At 36.1% G+C, this 17728-nt stretch overlaps 1 protein-coding gene across 6 annotated transcripts in view; it reads left to right on the plus strand.

Annotated features, from left to right (window-relative positions):
- The window catches only part of ESRRG (estrogen related receptor gamma), a 158922-nt gene that overhangs the window by 55118 nt on the left and 86076 nt on the right, over window positions 1–17728 (plus strand). For all 6 annotated transcript variants that reach the window (XM_063443824.1, XM_063443828.1, XM_063443823.1 and 3 more), the window contains one exon: window positions 10214–10330. In XM_063443824.1, the coding sequence (XP_063299894.1) occupies window positions 10214–10330 (117 nt within the window). The remainder of the gene's footprint in view (window positions 1–10213; window positions 10331–17728) is intronic.

Raw genomic sequence — 17728 nt, forward strand, 5'->3', positions numbered from 1 at the left:
TATTCTAAAACAGTCCGCATGAAATAAAATGACTGATTGCTGTATTTACACCAAGATAAGGACATTTTCCGAACTGAGATTAAATATGTAATTGACGCAACATGCGACCAGGTTAGCTGCTACTTATGGGTTTTATTTACTTATACTTGGCTCAAATCAATCTATAACAAACATGCACCAACCTCACTATAGAAAAGATAGCAAATTAAGAAAGACCTTTTAGGCAAAACAATAGAATTTCCTATATTATCTAGAGCCAGGATAAGATTTGTTACAATCAAGAGATAAGCCAAACATTGTGCAAGAGATAACTAGTTAAAGGGACATTCCAAGCATCATAACCGCTGCAGCACATTATAGTGTTTATAGCGCCAGGAGTTCCCTGGTACCCCTTTATTATACGTAGTCAGACAATTTTAGAATGGTTGGCTTCTTACCTGGGTCCACTGGGTGCCACTCACTGCCTCTTGTCAGCATCAAGGTGATTGAGAAGCTGATCGCTCTCAGCCAATAAGCCACACACTGCCGGACTTAGCTCAAGGCAGAGAGCTTTTGGCTGCAGTGGAGGCAACGAACGTAGCCCAGCAAATCCCAGGTAAGAGGTCAAACCATTCCATTACCTACATTGGGGGTTGCGAGGGATATCCTGGCACTAAATCCACTACAGCCACTAAAGCTAGCATGCTGTAGTGGTTATGGTGCTTGGAGAGTTCCTTTAATAACAGATACAATCTATGAGGGAATGAGTGTATTATGAATTGTAATTGAGATTCAGTAGCCTTGGCAGTTATTTTTAATTGAGCTGATCTAAGACCGTTTCTATTAGTTAGAAGCTATGTATTTTGCAGGCTAGAGTTGTTTTTCATGCATTTCACCTTACATTTTCGACAAAATAAAATTGTAAGTAAAAAGTTTAAATGTGTGGATATCACTATGGGCCACCATAATAAATGTAAAATTACAGTGAGTCTCCCTCCCTCCGACATTTTATTCCCTGCTCTTTCAACCAGAGAACCTTACTAAAACACAAAGTAAAGCAAACAAACACATACTTCAGCAGTATATCTAGTAGAGAGAAGTCAGCATCTTACACATTTGAGAAATGTGTCAATTCCCATGGCTGCGTGAGCCGAATGAGGTGCTTATATGATAGTGCCACCCTATGAATGGCACAAGTACTATTGCACCGCTACATAATATAAAGACGTTAGCTGCAGACAGTTAGGGCGATAGAGTCTGTACCTTCAATCTTAGGATAACTACATTTTGTTTTGAGAGAATGAGCAGATTCCCAAGGTGAATGGTTCCATTACATGGTCAATGCACATTCTATGGGTGTTTCACAGTGAATGGACACATTCTACAAGTCTGGGGTAAATAAGCAGATTCTCCAGGCGTTAGGGAAACAGAAAAGTTTCAGAGGAAACAAGCAGATTCTTAGGGTTTCAGGGTAAATGGAACATCTTAAGGTCTCATGTTTAAACCCTCATGATCTTAGGGTTTCAGAACAAAGAGTAAAGATGTGATCACTGTAATTATGTTTACTTAAACACACACACATTGTAGTTAATTGTAAATGATGTTTTAATTAGAGAATTCTCACATCCTTTCAGAATTCGTTTTATCAGGGTAATTCAGTCTTAAAAAATCCATACATTGTGAGCAGACACAACAGCAATGGATTTATTTTTAACCAAGGGTGCTGATTTTGTTTGGGGGTCATTCTGACTCAAGGAAGAATATGGCTGGGATGCCTGCTGATGGACATTACATCTCATCATCATTCTCCATCCACCAATCCCTGGATGTCCAATGACTTGCCAGAGATTTAGGAGTTGTCTAATTAACTCATAATCAAGTAATCAATGTACTGTTATGTATAAATCACTGAACAAACACCCCCCTCTGCCCAACACAGCAATGGATTACATGGACACAGACATAAATAAGATTATAGTATAATTACCCATGTGAAAGACCAGATCTCATGATGAAAGTACCAGAAACACTCAAAACCTGTTTAGTAGCATTTTCACAAAATGTATTAAATATAAAGGAATAACTCATAGATTTCCAAAATATAAATAAATAACCAAAGTAAAAGTAATGTGTTTTATTTTAATAAAATATTGTTTGTTATTTATTACTATTATCACTATTATCATTTATATAGTACCAACCTCTGCCGCTTTACAGTATTATACAGGGTTTAATTTAACAACAAACTATTACAAATGTTGAGTGGAACACTATGTTGTTAAAACTGAAACATGCATATTAAGGAAGAGACAAAAAGCAAAAATATGTACAAAAATATGCTCTTGTTGATTGCAAGCTTGATGGCCCCTTTATTTTGCCTATTGCCCGAGAAAATAGTAATATCAGAAAGCAGGGGGGTGTGCTTGGCTGTACCTAGTCTTGCACCATTGCAAAAACCTTATCATGATGCACACGAACTCTATTTTAAACGACTTATAACCTACTACTATCTGTAGAGCAAATACCCTCTTTTTTCTATTTAAGAGCATCAAATTCAATAAGCAGATCCTCCTTCAGTCATCACAACATGCCATCTGTTACTAGAACACTTTAACCCCTTCAGGACCGCTGACGGTTCAGGACCGTCAGCGGTAAAACGTGCGTTTGGACCGCTGACGGTCCTGAACCGTCATAACGGTCTGGGGCTACTTACCTGATCGCCGTCGGTCCCACGGCGGCGATCAGTGCTCCACCCGGTCCAGGGGGACTGCCTGTCTGCCCGGGCAGTCCCCCCTCGGCAGATCAGGACCCCACGGCCATGTGATCACTCGATCACATGACCGCAATAGGGGTCTTTGTATCTGCCTGCAGGGGGACTGTCTGTGCTGACAGGCAGTCTCCCTGCAAGTAAAAAATCCAAAAAATAAAGTAAAAAAAAAACCAGTGTAAAATCAGTGTAAAAATAAATAAATAATATGTGTATATATATATATGATATATATACATGTATTATATCTATATATAATATATGTATATGTATCATATATATATATATAATGTCATATTAAGTGTATTTTTATATTTATATATACGTATATTAATATAAAAATACACTTATATTTAAATTACACACGAATATATACAATATATATATAATTGCTATATATATGGTATATATATATTATTATAAAATACAAATAATATGTTAATAAAAATAAATAACAAAAAATAAAAATAATTTTTAATAATTATAAAAAAATATTTATATATGCAATTTTATTCTAACAGTATTTTGATATATATATATATATATATTTATATCAAAATATACTTAGAATGTAATGATATATATATCTATGTATAAATAAATAAATAAAAACAATACGAAATATACATATGTCCATATACATAATTACATAAATAATTTCATAAATATACACGTAGACGTCAAATATATAAATATGTATATATATTAAAATTCTACATGTGTATTTATGTAATATTTTTACCTAATTAAGTAATTTTAATGACTGCAATTTGAGGGACCTGCCTGCCAACCCAGGCCGAAAGTCCAGATAATTTAATTTGCTAGCACTGTGTTTAACCCTGTAACTTTCTATGACACCCTAAAACCTGTACATGGGGGTACTGTTTTACTCGGGAGACTTCGCTGAACACAAATATTAGTGTTTCAAAACAGTAAAACATATCACAGCGATGATATTGTCAGTGAAAGTGAATTTTTTTGCATTTTTCACACACAAACAGCACTTTCACTGAGGATATTATTGCTGTGATACATTTTACTGTTCTGATACACTAATATTTGTGTTCAGCGAAGTCTCCTGAGTATAACAGTACCCCACATGTAGAGGTTTTATAGTGTTTGTGAAAGTTACAGGGTCAAATATAAGGCTTGATTTTACTTTTTTTTTTTATTGAAATTTGTCGGATTGGTTAGGTTGCCTTTGAGAGCGTATGGTAGCCAAGGAATGAGAATTAGCCCCATGATGGCATACCATTTGCAAAAGAAGACAACCCAAGGTATTGCAAATGGGGTATGTTCAGCCTTTTTTAGTAGCCACTTAGTCACAAACACCGGCCAAAGTTAGCGTTTCTTGCATTTTTAACACACAAACAAATATAAATGCTAACTTTGGCCAGTGTTTGTGACTAAGTGGCTACTAAAAAAAACTGGACATACCCAATTTTGAATACCCTGGGTTGTCTACTTTAAAAAAAATATGTACATGTTAGGTGTGTTTCGGGGATTTATGACAGATAACGGTGTTACAAGGTCACTATTGATACATTTAAAATATATATATATTGAAACAGCAATTTCCTACTTGTATTTATAGGCCTATAACTTGCAAAAAAAAGCAATAAAGCATGTAAACACTGGGTGTTTTTAAACTCGGGACAAAATTTTGAATCTATTTAGCTGTTTTTTTCATTAGCTTTTGTAGATAAGTAAAAGATTTTTCAAGTAAAAGTCCAAAAACATGTTTTTTTTTTAAATTTTTCACCATATTTTATTATTTTTTTTAAATACAATATTGGACATAATACAAATAATGGTATGTAAAGAAAGCCCCTTTTGTCCTGAAAAAAACAATATATAACTTGTATGGGAACCGTAAATGAGAGAGCGGAAAATTACAGCTAAACACAAACACCACAAAAGTGTTAAAACTGCTCTGGTCCTTAACGTACAAACATCGCAAAAACAGGCCGGTCCTGAAGGGGTTAAGAGGCAAAGAGATGTGCAAAGTATTACAAAAGAATAGGACTGTAAAAATATTTCCACAAACAAAAACAGCATGTGACTTTAGTCCCACACCGCAGGCTGAAGTAACTACTAGCTTCAAATATAACAGATATAACTGTCCAAACTCCATCTAACGCCAGTTATCCACATTCCATAAGGCATCTGACATTTTCATATGTAATGTTAATTTTGCTAATCTCATTAAAATAGCAACAATGTGGCATATTTTACACACGTTTTAAAATACCATCTGAGCTGACAAAATAAACAGTGTTTGAAAAAAAAAAGAACGTGAGTGAGTTTCACCAGTCGAAAAATTGAAAAGTTTTTTTTATTTAAATTTTTTTAATTTAAATTTGCACGACGGACATTTTGAATAAAAATCAGTAAAGCACACATGAGCGAACACACACATATGCACAAACACAAAATAATGTGAAATGTAGTACCCAATACAAAATTTTTGCTATAAGACTTTAAAATCCCAAATATTGGATAAAAACTGTTATGCTAACAGCCAGCTAGCTACAAGATCCTATTCTCAAACAAGGGAATTAATGAAGATGCCAGTAAACTGATCATATTGTAATGTAATAAAATAATCAATAAATATAAATGGATAATGGGTAAAAACATCAGTCTTATTTTTTAAATCCCAACTCCCAGCAGGAAAGAATTTTTGGGTATTTATTATTATTACTTTTTTTTTTATTGGTATATTAATTGTTTTCTGCCCAGTTTAAGAATCGTGTTGGTTTTGATCAAACTAAAGCATTATGGAGAAAAACCAAAAAATGTAAGGCAAGCTAATGTTATCTGCCCAGTTAACCATCTGTCCTCATTCAGCCTCATCTGGATGGGAGTATGGCCAAATATTTCCACATCCTTTTGGAGCAAGTTTTTTTGGCTGGCAAAATTGTATTGCGTTGGCGTTAGGATTGGAAAGACGTAGGGCACGTTTCCCACTATACTGTAATCGTAGATGTGGAGAGATGAAGGGATGAGGTAAATCAAAATTCAGAGAGTGAGGACAGGGGCAGAAAAATAGCTAAAGGGACAAGATTAGAATTTATGAAATAAAGTAGGTGGGGAAATGACGAACTGGAGATGGACCATGTAAAGATCTCGTGAGTGTTTTTACTGTAATGGAAAGCAAAGCACAAACATTTAAATTTAAAAACTATCTTTATATGTGTAAAGGAGGCAACACATCTAATTCAGCCTTCCTGACACCCTTATAGCTAATGATACATGTAACACATAACTCCAATGCTCTGAACATAGCATTAGCACGTCTAATATTGAGCTTGCACTATGCTTGTTGGGGGGCAGTTTTGGTGACAGCAGGGAAAATAGTTAGGACAGTGAGACAGGACCCGAAAATTGGGACGGTCCACTCCAGCTTAAATCAGTATGGTTGGGAGGCCTGTAGTTTGGTTGTGAATCCATGGTTCTGTGGAAGATCGAGGATGTAGTCAGGCTGGTCTCTTTATTAGAAAAATGTATAGCAGACTATTGTTGATTACCACGGATTAATGTGTATTTTTGCAAATGGTCAGTTGATATACATACTGGTAGGAAAACTGCTTTTAATTTAGTACTAATATTATATATTAAAAGCTCACTTACAATAAAGGCCTACTATTTCTTAAAAAACTCCACCTGGAAATTTCCAATAAAATAATTCATAAGACTAGGACAACATGATATTTGGAACCTTTATTAGATACAAAGATTATTGGTCATTTGGTCACACAGGTCTTCGGTAATGGGCAATTTTCGGGGCCATAATGTTGGATTGCATATATTTTTTTTTAAAGTGCTTTTTTCACTTCTCCTACTAGCAGAGAGCCATGGAGAACAGAAAATGTGAATTAGCAATAAACACAGTAAGAGTATTTTCTACCCACCGATAGTAGCAAAAGAGGTTATGTGCCGATATAAAAAAAAGCTTTATAGATGACACCACAGTGAATTATCCACCTTCCCATACAACTGCTCATGATAAAATTGCTAATAAATCACAGATTCTATGGAAAGAAATCACTCGCCCTTTGATTATTAATTCATATATTCATCAACATCTCCCCCTACCTTACGTAACAATTGCAGAGATGGGACTCTATTTTTTTTTTTGTCCATGAAAGAGTGAACAAGAGTATAGCAAACCAAGTGTGCAGCAACAAGAAAGCATTCATCTTTTCCTTGAGCTGCTCTCGATTCTTTTTTGTACTCAAAATATTTTTGCATTAGCATTCAGATCTGGAATACACACATGCCTATGCAAAGACAAATGTCTCACAGTGACAATCTCAATGACCTTTGTTACCTGTAAGGCAGGGAAATATGCCAAGTTTGTCTTCCTTTTTGATGTACTTTTGCCCTAGAAGTATAAAAAAAGTGTAATCTCATGATAGGATTCTTGAAAAGAGAGGTACAGCCAGGTTGTCTTTTGCTTGCCTTGTATTGTAAGTCTCGCAAACAGTCCAAATATAGCCCTTGGAATATTGAATACTAGTCACACAGAGATAGGTATAATGATCAGGAAAATTATCTCAATATGAGCTACGAAATTTGATTTTGACCACCAGTATTCAAGAGTTTGTCTAAGACCAATGTCCAAGGACAGCACCAGATTTCAATGTGCTTATAATATTGACCGACCACGGACATTGGCATCTCAGTATCGATGCCAAGCTCCCTCTCCAGATATGCGAGCATAGGTTTCTAAAGTTAAACAAGATTGCTTTTTGATGCCATCTGTGAGATTCTCTGTAACATTCTTAATGTATCTCATATGGCTTGAAATATGATCCTTCCTACACAGTTGTAAGACAATCCTACTATGTGATGTCCAACACATTGTATTGAGACGCAATGATATAATACAGTTTTTTTCACAATACATTATGAATATATGGGCATGTGATGGACTTATCTCTAATGCTTTACTGATGACAGACTTTTCTATCAAAGCTACTTAACACAATTCCACCAAATGCACGTCTCAATTTCGTTCCGTTGAATTAGCACTTGCTGAAGATTTGACTCTTTATGCAGTCCTGCAATCCGCTAATGTGATATTTAATGAGGAGACATCAGTCCGGAGAAAGGTAGTCAATATAAATCAGTGTTTACAAAGTGTGATTAACTCTGAAATATTTCATCAATGCTCCGGTCCCAGGCAGACTCTATGCTAATTACAGAAATGTGCACATGCTTCTAGGGGACAAAGCAAGACCCCGAGTGGCGAAAAGAACCAAAAGTAAGATTGCAATTATGCTCTGACTGTCTCTCTTGACAATTTATGCATTTGGAGCACTGACCTCCCACTTCCCAAGAGGGCAATAAACAGAATGCATTTTCATTAAGATACTAATGCACTTAATCACAAGGGGGAAGGGTTACAGTGTAAAGATAGTCCTGCATGCAAGACGAGGCAGAGTTCTTTGCAAAGTAGACTCTCTTCCTAATCGTAAATGGGATATCCATTACTCAACTACCTCGATTCTCAAATAACGGGACACATTCACGTTAATAAATCATGGTCTCAGCTTTATTAACCTTTTAACTTGTAAGTTTTAACTATTAACCGCTGTGTGTTAAAAAAAGGGAAGTATGTAAACAAGCCACTGTTAGTAGAGTGTTTACTACAAGATGTCTGGAGTGATGGCTTGACCTCTGACCTTAGCTAGCTTCTTTAATGTTTAATCTAAAGTAGGTGTCTTGCACACCAGCTGTCCTGCAAAGACAAACAAGTGCTTCAAACAAGAGCTTCTTCAACAATCCAGAATCAAAATCCATACGGCACTTACAGATCTATAGCATCAAACTCTAGCTGTGAGATAATGCATTATTCCTTTGTACTCTGAAATCATACATACACATCTATCTCACATATCCACATTTGTCACAATATCAGTTTGAATATATATATATATATAAATATAAATATAAAATATACACAAAACTGCCAATTATTTTAAGTTATAGAAGACAAAAAGATCAGGGTTGTTGGAAATAAAGCTAATATTTGATTTCAGTGTAAAAAAAAGAAAAGAAAAAAATAGTTGGCCGATTACCATATTGTGTTGACTGTGTCTCTAAACACAGAAGCAATTTTATTTCACTATACATCAGAAATTGATCCAATTTATGACAGACTAAAGTATCAGAAAATTTGATGAATTAATGATTCGTAGTTAGCTATAGTATAAAAGTTTAAATATTATATTATTTGTGAGAGTCTTTCTTTGAGAGTCTAACTTGGTTTTCAATTCTTATGTCTGTATTCTATATTTTAAAGCACTAGGGAATCTGTTGGAGCTATATCAATGGCAATACTAATAATAATAATAATAATAATAATAATAATTATAATAATATCATAGAACCTATACAATTTATATTCTTATGGAAAAGCCACACAAGACAGGAGGCTTAGCATGTTAATGGGTACTGGGTGATGCTTTAGAATATCTTACAAGGCCTAAGCTTTGTGTGATAGTAGTTTGAGGGGCATTAGGATTCTCATGAATGTTCCTGAAGGATAACTTGCAGGCCCCTCATGACAGTATCTTACTTTCAATTTTTCTTTATATAACATTACTTTAGTGGGCAGTACTCTTTATATAACACTTCCTTAGTGGGTAGTACTCTTCATAGGACAGTAACTTAGTGGGCAGTAGTCTTCATATTACTGTGCCTCGGTGGGCAGAAGGCTTTATGTGACACTTCCTTAGAGACTGTAGTCTTCCTTTGACAGCACCCTAATGATTCTCATGACAGTACCTTAGAGGACACTAGGCTACTCATGACAGTACCCTAAAGGGGCAGTACAATTCTTATATTAGTAGCTTACTGAACTGTACAATTCCTATGACAGTGCATTACTTGGAAGTAAGATTTTAATGACAGTACCTTACTGAGCAATAAGGTTCTTGTAAGAGTAACGTACTGGACAGTAAACCTCTCATTCCTTAATTGTCATAAAACGTTAATTGTACAAATACTTTGCAGGGCAGAAGGATTCGCATAAAATCGTCACACTGGGCAGAGACATAAACCTCCACCTTGCTGGACAATGTTCTGACAGCACCTTGGTGGTCAGGATTAACAGTGCTCCTCAATCCTCTCCTCAAGGCACACATAACAGTCCAGGATTTAGGGATTATCCGAATGTGTCTAAGGTGTTTAGAAAAAAAACAAAAAAGCTAAAAACACCTTAGACTCTAAGATGTTTTTTTTCCTTTTTCTAAACACCTTGAGGAGACGGTTGAGGAGCACTGAGGATTATGACAGCATGATTTCATTAATGTAAAAAAAAAAAACACGTGCTGTGAGCATCTTCACTAACAATTCCTCTTTCTTTTTAATGATTTTTGCATCCCAAATAGATTTAATTACAGTATTTTAATTCTGTTGACTTTGGCATTTCTTAATTCAGATTTTTCTGTTCCACAGGCAACATAGAATACAGCTGCCCTGCAACAAATGAATGTGAAATCACAAAACGCAGACGCAAATCCTGCCAGGCCTGCCGTTTCATGAAGTGCTTAAAAGTCGGCATGCTGAAAGAAGGTACGGTGAAATGACCAAATTCAAGGCCAAGTACTTACATGTGTTATTGTTGTGATCATCAAAATATAGTAGGGGTTAACCTTAGGCGCCCCAGCAGTTGCGGGCTAAGTTCCCTATGATGCAGAGCCAACATATGAATTGTAGTCCATATCAGATGGAGTGCCAAAAGTGAGCAACCTCCATCATTATTTAAATTCAGGTATTTACTTGCAATGCATTGTCCCTTTCTTTTGGCACAGAAAGAGGCAGAATACAAATTTTGGTACGCAATAAGTTTCATACATGCATAGAATTTAAGAAAAAATGTCTTGTTGAAGATTCAAGCAAGGATAGCACTGCAATGAAAACATTCTTAGAAAATTGATTTTGTTATAATGATTAAAAACAAAAGACCTCTACTCATTTAAACAAATGTGAGATGCAAGATGAAAAAATAAATGTGTTCATATTAAGATGAAGAACTCTTAAAAAGGGAGGGATCACTTACTTTATAATTGGGAAATGCGGAAATATTAATAGAGAATTGTAAATTTTAGGCAAAAATACTTGACCCAGAAACATTTGGAAACATATGCGATATGAAATTCTAAATCACTTGTCAATTCTTCATAACTCTCAGTATAGTAAGCAGATCCCTAAATCTGTAATACGGAACCATAAGCAGGAGTTACATTTAATTCGACTCAGAACTGCATGCCTATACCATAAAATCACAAATTTATTTCATTCTGTGATGCTTTCCCTTTAATTTAACCTCATGAACTTCGCATGGATTACAAATTTCTGTAAAGCCAAGAGGCAACAGATTGATGACCAAATTAGGCATATTAAATTCTTACAAATATAATTATATTAGATTATAACAATCTAGAAGCACCCTCATACTGTACAGCTGCTTTGTAGGCAATATTATGGGCAGGATCACAGAGGATTGCAGCCAACTTTACAAAATGCTTAGAAAAAATATTTTAGATTGGAAATGAAGAGCATAGCACACAGCTGGTAATGTACAGATCACAGTCTCAATGCTATTGCATTTGCCAGGTAATATCTGAGCAATGCTGCAAGCTCTAAAGGGTTATTGCTGCAGGGATGGATATGAGCTGTATATAGGAGCCAGAAATAGTCAAATACAAAAATTAGAGCGCTCAGTAAAACAAATTTAAAGGAACTCTCTACTCTATATTCCTAACACTAACATGTTACTCTTACTGCGCGGCCCCACCCCACGGCTATGTAAAGGGTTAAATAGCCCTTTATTCACTTTCCTGTTTCCAGTACCAATGCCCGTCAGTCGTACTCCATCTCCTCTGGCGTCAGCCGATATGGGCACCTAATGTGCATGTGCGGCATACGCCACGCGTGCATTAGGCCTTCCCCATATGAAAGCATTGGGGTTTTGCTTGACGCTGGATGTCCTCATGCAGAGCGTGAGCACGTCCAGCGTTGTTTCACTGAGTCAAACTCCGTGAAACGTCAGGAAGCGCCTCTAGTGGCTGTCTAGTAGATGGCCACTAGAGGCAGTCTTAGAACGGCAATGTTTCTCTTAAACTGCAATGTTTTACAGTGCAGGGCTTAGAGGAACAGGGACACTGCACCCAGAACACTTCAATGAGATGAAGTGGTCTGAGTGCTACTGTGTTCCTTTTAAGATGATAACGCTATTCACACGGAAGGCCTAATTAACCCTTTGAGTGCGCAGGACACACAGGGCGCTTTCTTCACTAAACTAGGCACATATTAGGTCAAAACAGTCAAAGTGGAAACATTTTGTGTATTTATCCAACTTGCATGTTTTGGCCTTAAATTCGCAATTTCCTTCTTAAGTTTGCACAATTTCCAGTTTAATTATTTAACGAAGTGTTTTCTTGCAATATGTTATGACCAGTTCTGAGACTAAGTGTTAATGCATATACTGGCAGATTCAGTCAATGTACTCTTTTAGGAGGAGCTGTGAAAACCCATCCAAGTTCTGTCATTGTGGGCCAGTTTAAGACCAGTCACAACAAAATTAATTATATTTATTATGTGTCAGTTACAGTAAGTCCTAAAAATGTGGGTCTTTAGAGACTGATTTAAATAGGTTTGGTTTAATAGACATTGTTAAAATCAATTGATATTCATTTGCATAGCTATGTTGGTAATAAACCTATGCTAACCTGGAGGGCAACTGCTTCACGTCTGCTTATAACTAACAGAGGGGGCTTGTTCACTAAACAGTAAATTGAGGGAAATGTGTACCACATTGCAATCTAAAGTCCAAAATAATTGAACTGGCAAGATAAATCTTGACTTCAGTTATTTTCCAGACTTGAATATATGACTTTTACTTATTTGAATATACGACTTCATTTTTTTAAAATTCAGTTTTCGATTTGCCCCAGTGTACTGTTTAGTGTATAACCCCCTAGTGTTTCAGTTATGGCAAACTGGGCTTGTGACTTGGCACTCTGCCAGAGGGAGTCTCAAGTAACGTTTTTTTGCAGCCGTGACGGAGGGGTTGTATATAGCGGGCATTATATGCCCTTATGTGCTCCCCTCTTGTAGTTCACTTCTGCTCCACAGATGATCTTGCACGGTTTGTGAAAAAGTATTAAATTAAATAATAATAATGAAATATAAAATAAATGGAAAAATAATATATATATATATATATATATTTATATATATATATATATATAAAATCAGCACTTTGTGTTCCTATATATATACCACCATACCCTTTTTGTTTTTTGCTTTCTCCATAGCAAACCAGTAACCAACCTCATGCTGATGATTTGCATTAACAATGAAACATGAAGCATGAGTGGTTCACTGGCTTTGCATCTTTTCCTAAGTTGTGTTTCAAAACTGTTGTATACAGCAAACACAGACTCAAAGGAATCCATGTTTAAAATGGAATGAGGCAAAAATGTGATTCTTTGTTAAACTACTTTGCATATGCCCACCCAGAATCCTTTGCAGTAGTAACATCACTGCAGATTTGTGATTTCTGTGGGAAAAGCAAGTCTTATGGCTTGACTGGTGTGCAGATTTTTGTTTAACATTGTATTAACTATACATATATATAAATACATACACACACAAACATGCACACGCACACACGCGGTATGATTGCTGGATATGTTTTTGTATGAGTGTAATTAGAGAAAACCAAAAGCTAGATGCACACCTACATACAGTGCATAAACACACACATGCACGCACACACATATTTTACATTTTTTAGTTATTTATTCCTTGAGAAAGCACTATTGAACCTACATAAACACTATCAACCCATGCATATATAATAACTGTCAGTGAAGAATAATAAAGATGTTTTGAAAGCTTTGCTGAATCAGCCAGGTTTGCGAGACGACGTACGTTAGTACAGATTTTGCTTTTTTTACTCCTGGGCGTAAGGATATTCTTCAGCTTCTTCTCAGTAAATTTTAGCCGGCATTGAACTGGAAGTGAATACTGCATCTTAAAATCCACCTTTTTTCCCTTGACCCAGCTTCCAGACCCATGCATCGTGCCTGAGATCATGCTGCTGTAAATCTATTCAAATGGAAACCTGTTCAATTCAATTACCAGGCTGTAATAAAATTTGCTGCTTCCACCTCCATGTTGGTCACAGTCCTGTGTACATGCGGATGGCACAGCGGGTATCCAAATTGACAGTTTAAATCTATTTAGAAGAAAACATAGAGTTGCAGAATATGAAATAAACTCAGAATTTTGGATATCTGTGGCTAGAAAATGTCAGTCTGATGCCACATGGTTTTTAATTTTAGGAATATCCTACATAGTTTTTCCTCTTAGCTTTAAGAGTGATTTACGAAAGTCATAAATACAGACTAACAAGATATTTTATTTCTCATGCTGCACCGATTGAAGACATATTATTAATTCAGCGATATGAGGGCTGGCATGGAACACAGACTGTGATGTTACTGTGTGCTTTGTTAGATAGAATTTAGCAACTGAGCATTCAGTTAACCCATTACATGGCAGGTGTCACTTTAGTGATGAGGTATGCATAAGAATTATATGTGAACTGCAGCTGGACGTTATAAAAACAGCTAACGTATTCTCTATATAGGGGCTGAAACAATACTATCTTACGTGCTAAAGCATGTTCAGCAGCATGTTCAGTGTTGCCCCCCCTCACTCCACCCCCCAGTTGTCATTGACACATCGCTAAACTGAACCTTGTTACATTTAGTAAATATAGCTACTAGGGTCCTGTAAAGCATAACAACATATCAGTCTGCATACAAGACTTGGAACAACTAAAATCCTTAAATAAATTAATGTAAGGAAGAGAAATAAACACCCGTCTCGCCACCTTGCATGAATGTGAGCCCATACGTCACAGGTATCATATTACAGTACATGTTGCAAAAATGTATTTTTGAGAGGGTTTCTGGAGACAGAAACTGCTTAATGCTTATGGGCAGTTCATGAAGGGTGCTGCCTTGTAGTGTCTAGCATTCATATGCTGCAGGGGGGAGTTCACCTAATGAAGGCAGTTTCTTTCCAATTAGTGAACTGACTTGCTTCCTGCTAAATCTGAATTCTACTGCGTAGCAGCGCATGTCATAAGCAGCCCATCAACATGACAAGGTGGCATTTGTCCCCTTTATCTATTTACAGTTTGATGTTTAATTACTACTGTAGGTGAGTGATTGACAGCCTTTCGGAACCACTCCAACTATTGAGGAATACTTCTCCCGTTAATCTCTAAGAGGTTAAAATGCTGCATGTTCACAGTCCGTGCTATAGGTGCTCTGTATCTTCTGTGCAAGGTAGGAATGAGCACAGCCACCCTCCCCTATCCCAGTCATTGATTAAGTTATACTGACTAGTTAAATGCTGTTGAGAGCTAAAACATTTCAGAATTCATTAGCTGCTGGTGCTTGTCTGAAAGACTAAAGTGAAGGTGAAGTGAACAGAAACCTTAAGAGGATTATGTGTACAACTCAGATAATGAAAATGATTTACTGTGCAAATGCCCTGCTGCTGGAAAGCAAAGGCCCATACATGTGCTGGTTCTTTCATAAAAAAAAAAAAGTACTGCCATCTTTAATTATTTATTTAGCAGCTCTTACATATATTCTTTTACTTTTGAGACACTTCAGAGGACATCAGCTTTAACCCTTTCAGGGCCACAGGGATGTGCTAAAAAGATGCTTTGCATTGTTATTGCCATTCTGGCACTGAAACGGTTCACTCTGTGATGTTTGCTGTGCTCCCCACGGGCAGTGATGTTCAATGTGCTACTCTGGGATTCTAAACTGCTAAACCCGCACCTATGTATTAAAAGAACACTATAGTCACAAAATAACTTTAGCTTAATTAAGAAGTTTTTGTCTATGGATTATGCCCCTGCAGTGTCATTGCTCAATTAGCTGCCATTAGGAGTTAAATCACTTTGTTTATGCACTCCTCCCTGCATGTGACTTACACAGCCTTCCTAAACACTTCCTGTAAAGAGTCATCTAATGTTTATACTTCCTTTATTGCAAATTCTGTTTAATGTATAATTTCTTATCCTCTGCTCTGTTAATAGCTTGCTAGACTCTACAGGAGCCTTATGTATGCAATTAGAGTTATGCAAGTTCTTAGTGTGTCCCTTTAAGTGATAACATATATAAATTGACCGGCTAAAGGTATATTAATTAATATTCAGTAGGATTGAAAACATTCTTGTAATGATATGCTATTTCACTGTCCATTGTTAGAAAAAGCCATTTCCCCCCCCAAAGGATCAGAGGATGCAGTTAATGTGGATACATAACCCTGCTTACACTGTAATTCCATTAAAAGTTAATCATATTTTATGATGAAAAAAAATAATAATTTGAGCCCAGTTGAAGGCTTTTATCGAGCATCTTCATTTGTCAACGCTTTTTTTTTTTTTGAGGTTTCGTGTGTAATGCTGGCATTTGTCTAATTTACAGGAACGTTATTATCCTGCCTTCTAATGTGCTGTAGACATTGAATGAGAGGATATATCCTTTAGGTGGAAATGTGTGAAGATTTTCTTAAATCTTCTGAAGCCCAGGTGACAGCGGTATAATTGATAAGGGGAGGTGGATGCAAACCTGAAGGATGTAGGCCAGAGTTTGGTATGGCATTTGTTCCCATGAGTGTGCAGACAAATAGCTGTCCTTTGTTCCAGCTCTCTACCACCCATAAGAACATATATCAACATGGCACTGCCATTTGTTGCAAAATGCTTGAATTTAATATAAATAGGCCTTGTGGTACATTTAAATAAGGGTCATATCCAAAGTGCTTCAGGGCTTTCATATGTTTGTGTCAAAAAAAAATATGTGAACATATATTGCAGTCCTGTATGTATTGTAATGTGTTGTGTTTTACTGACAAAAGAAATAAAATAGCAATACAATAATTTAGGCTTACTGTGAGGAACTGTATTTTTTGTTTATGCATTGTGCGAGCTAACTTGCTGATTGATGCATAAATCCCAGCTTGTTTGTTTGTTTATATTTTGACTATGCGGATCATGCATGCACACATAAAATGGATTCTTTCTCAAACCTGGGGGAAACTTCTACGATTATATTCTCGTGTATAATGAAAAAAATACGGACAAAAAGGAACAAAATTATTTTTGAAACAGTGTTGCTAAATTTAATGTTTTATAAGCAATACTGTTTTTGTTTAGTTTTTTGCTAATGATACTATAATCCCCTTATCCTTACACGTATTGCCCTTTTAATAAACAGATTATAGGATTTTTAACAATTGTATCTGTAGGTCAAAGGGAATTCATATATTGGACCAGGTTAAAGTCTTAAATTTAAGGCGCTACCTGCCTTAAAAATACCGTGGAGTGTAACTCCTATCACTCTTGACTGTTCTTGGTGTTGAACTGATGAGATTCATATACCCCCTAACTGCAAGTCCTCCTAACTATAACTACCTGTAATGTTAGAGATCCCTCAATTTAGCCCCTAATCTTACCTTTGCAGCGTTGTTACAAATGGCGCGATAAAAAGTAGGGCATTGTTTCTTCATCGATGTTTATGAAACAACATTGCTGTTTCTTTGTAGCAATGCCAACATTTGAAATTAGATGACTTTTGAATTCAATACAATATTAAACCAATATCATCTGTATATATTATATCAGCTGATTGTAATAATGTAGAATTGTGTGGATTGCTCTTGATATCTCTGAGTTTAAAGATGCTATCTTCACACACTTAATGGGTTAAATGTTTTGTGCTCTGGTAACAGCAAAGGGGGGGGGGGGGGAAGAAACAGTCATCATGTATTTCTTCCTCATGTATCTGTATATATGCAGTAAGGGTAGAGGGCCATAACTCATGGTAGGTGCAGATTCAATGAATTTTGAAGCCACGCCTTCTGCCCTGTGAATTA

Source organism: Pelobates fuscus, chromosome 2, assembly GCF_036172605.1.
Source record: "Pelobates fuscus isolate aPelFus1 chromosome 2, aPelFus1.pri, whole genome shotgun sequence".
Taxonomy (NCBI): domain Eukaryota; kingdom Metazoa; phylum Chordata; class Amphibia; order Anura; family Pelobatidae; genus Pelobates; species Pelobates fuscus.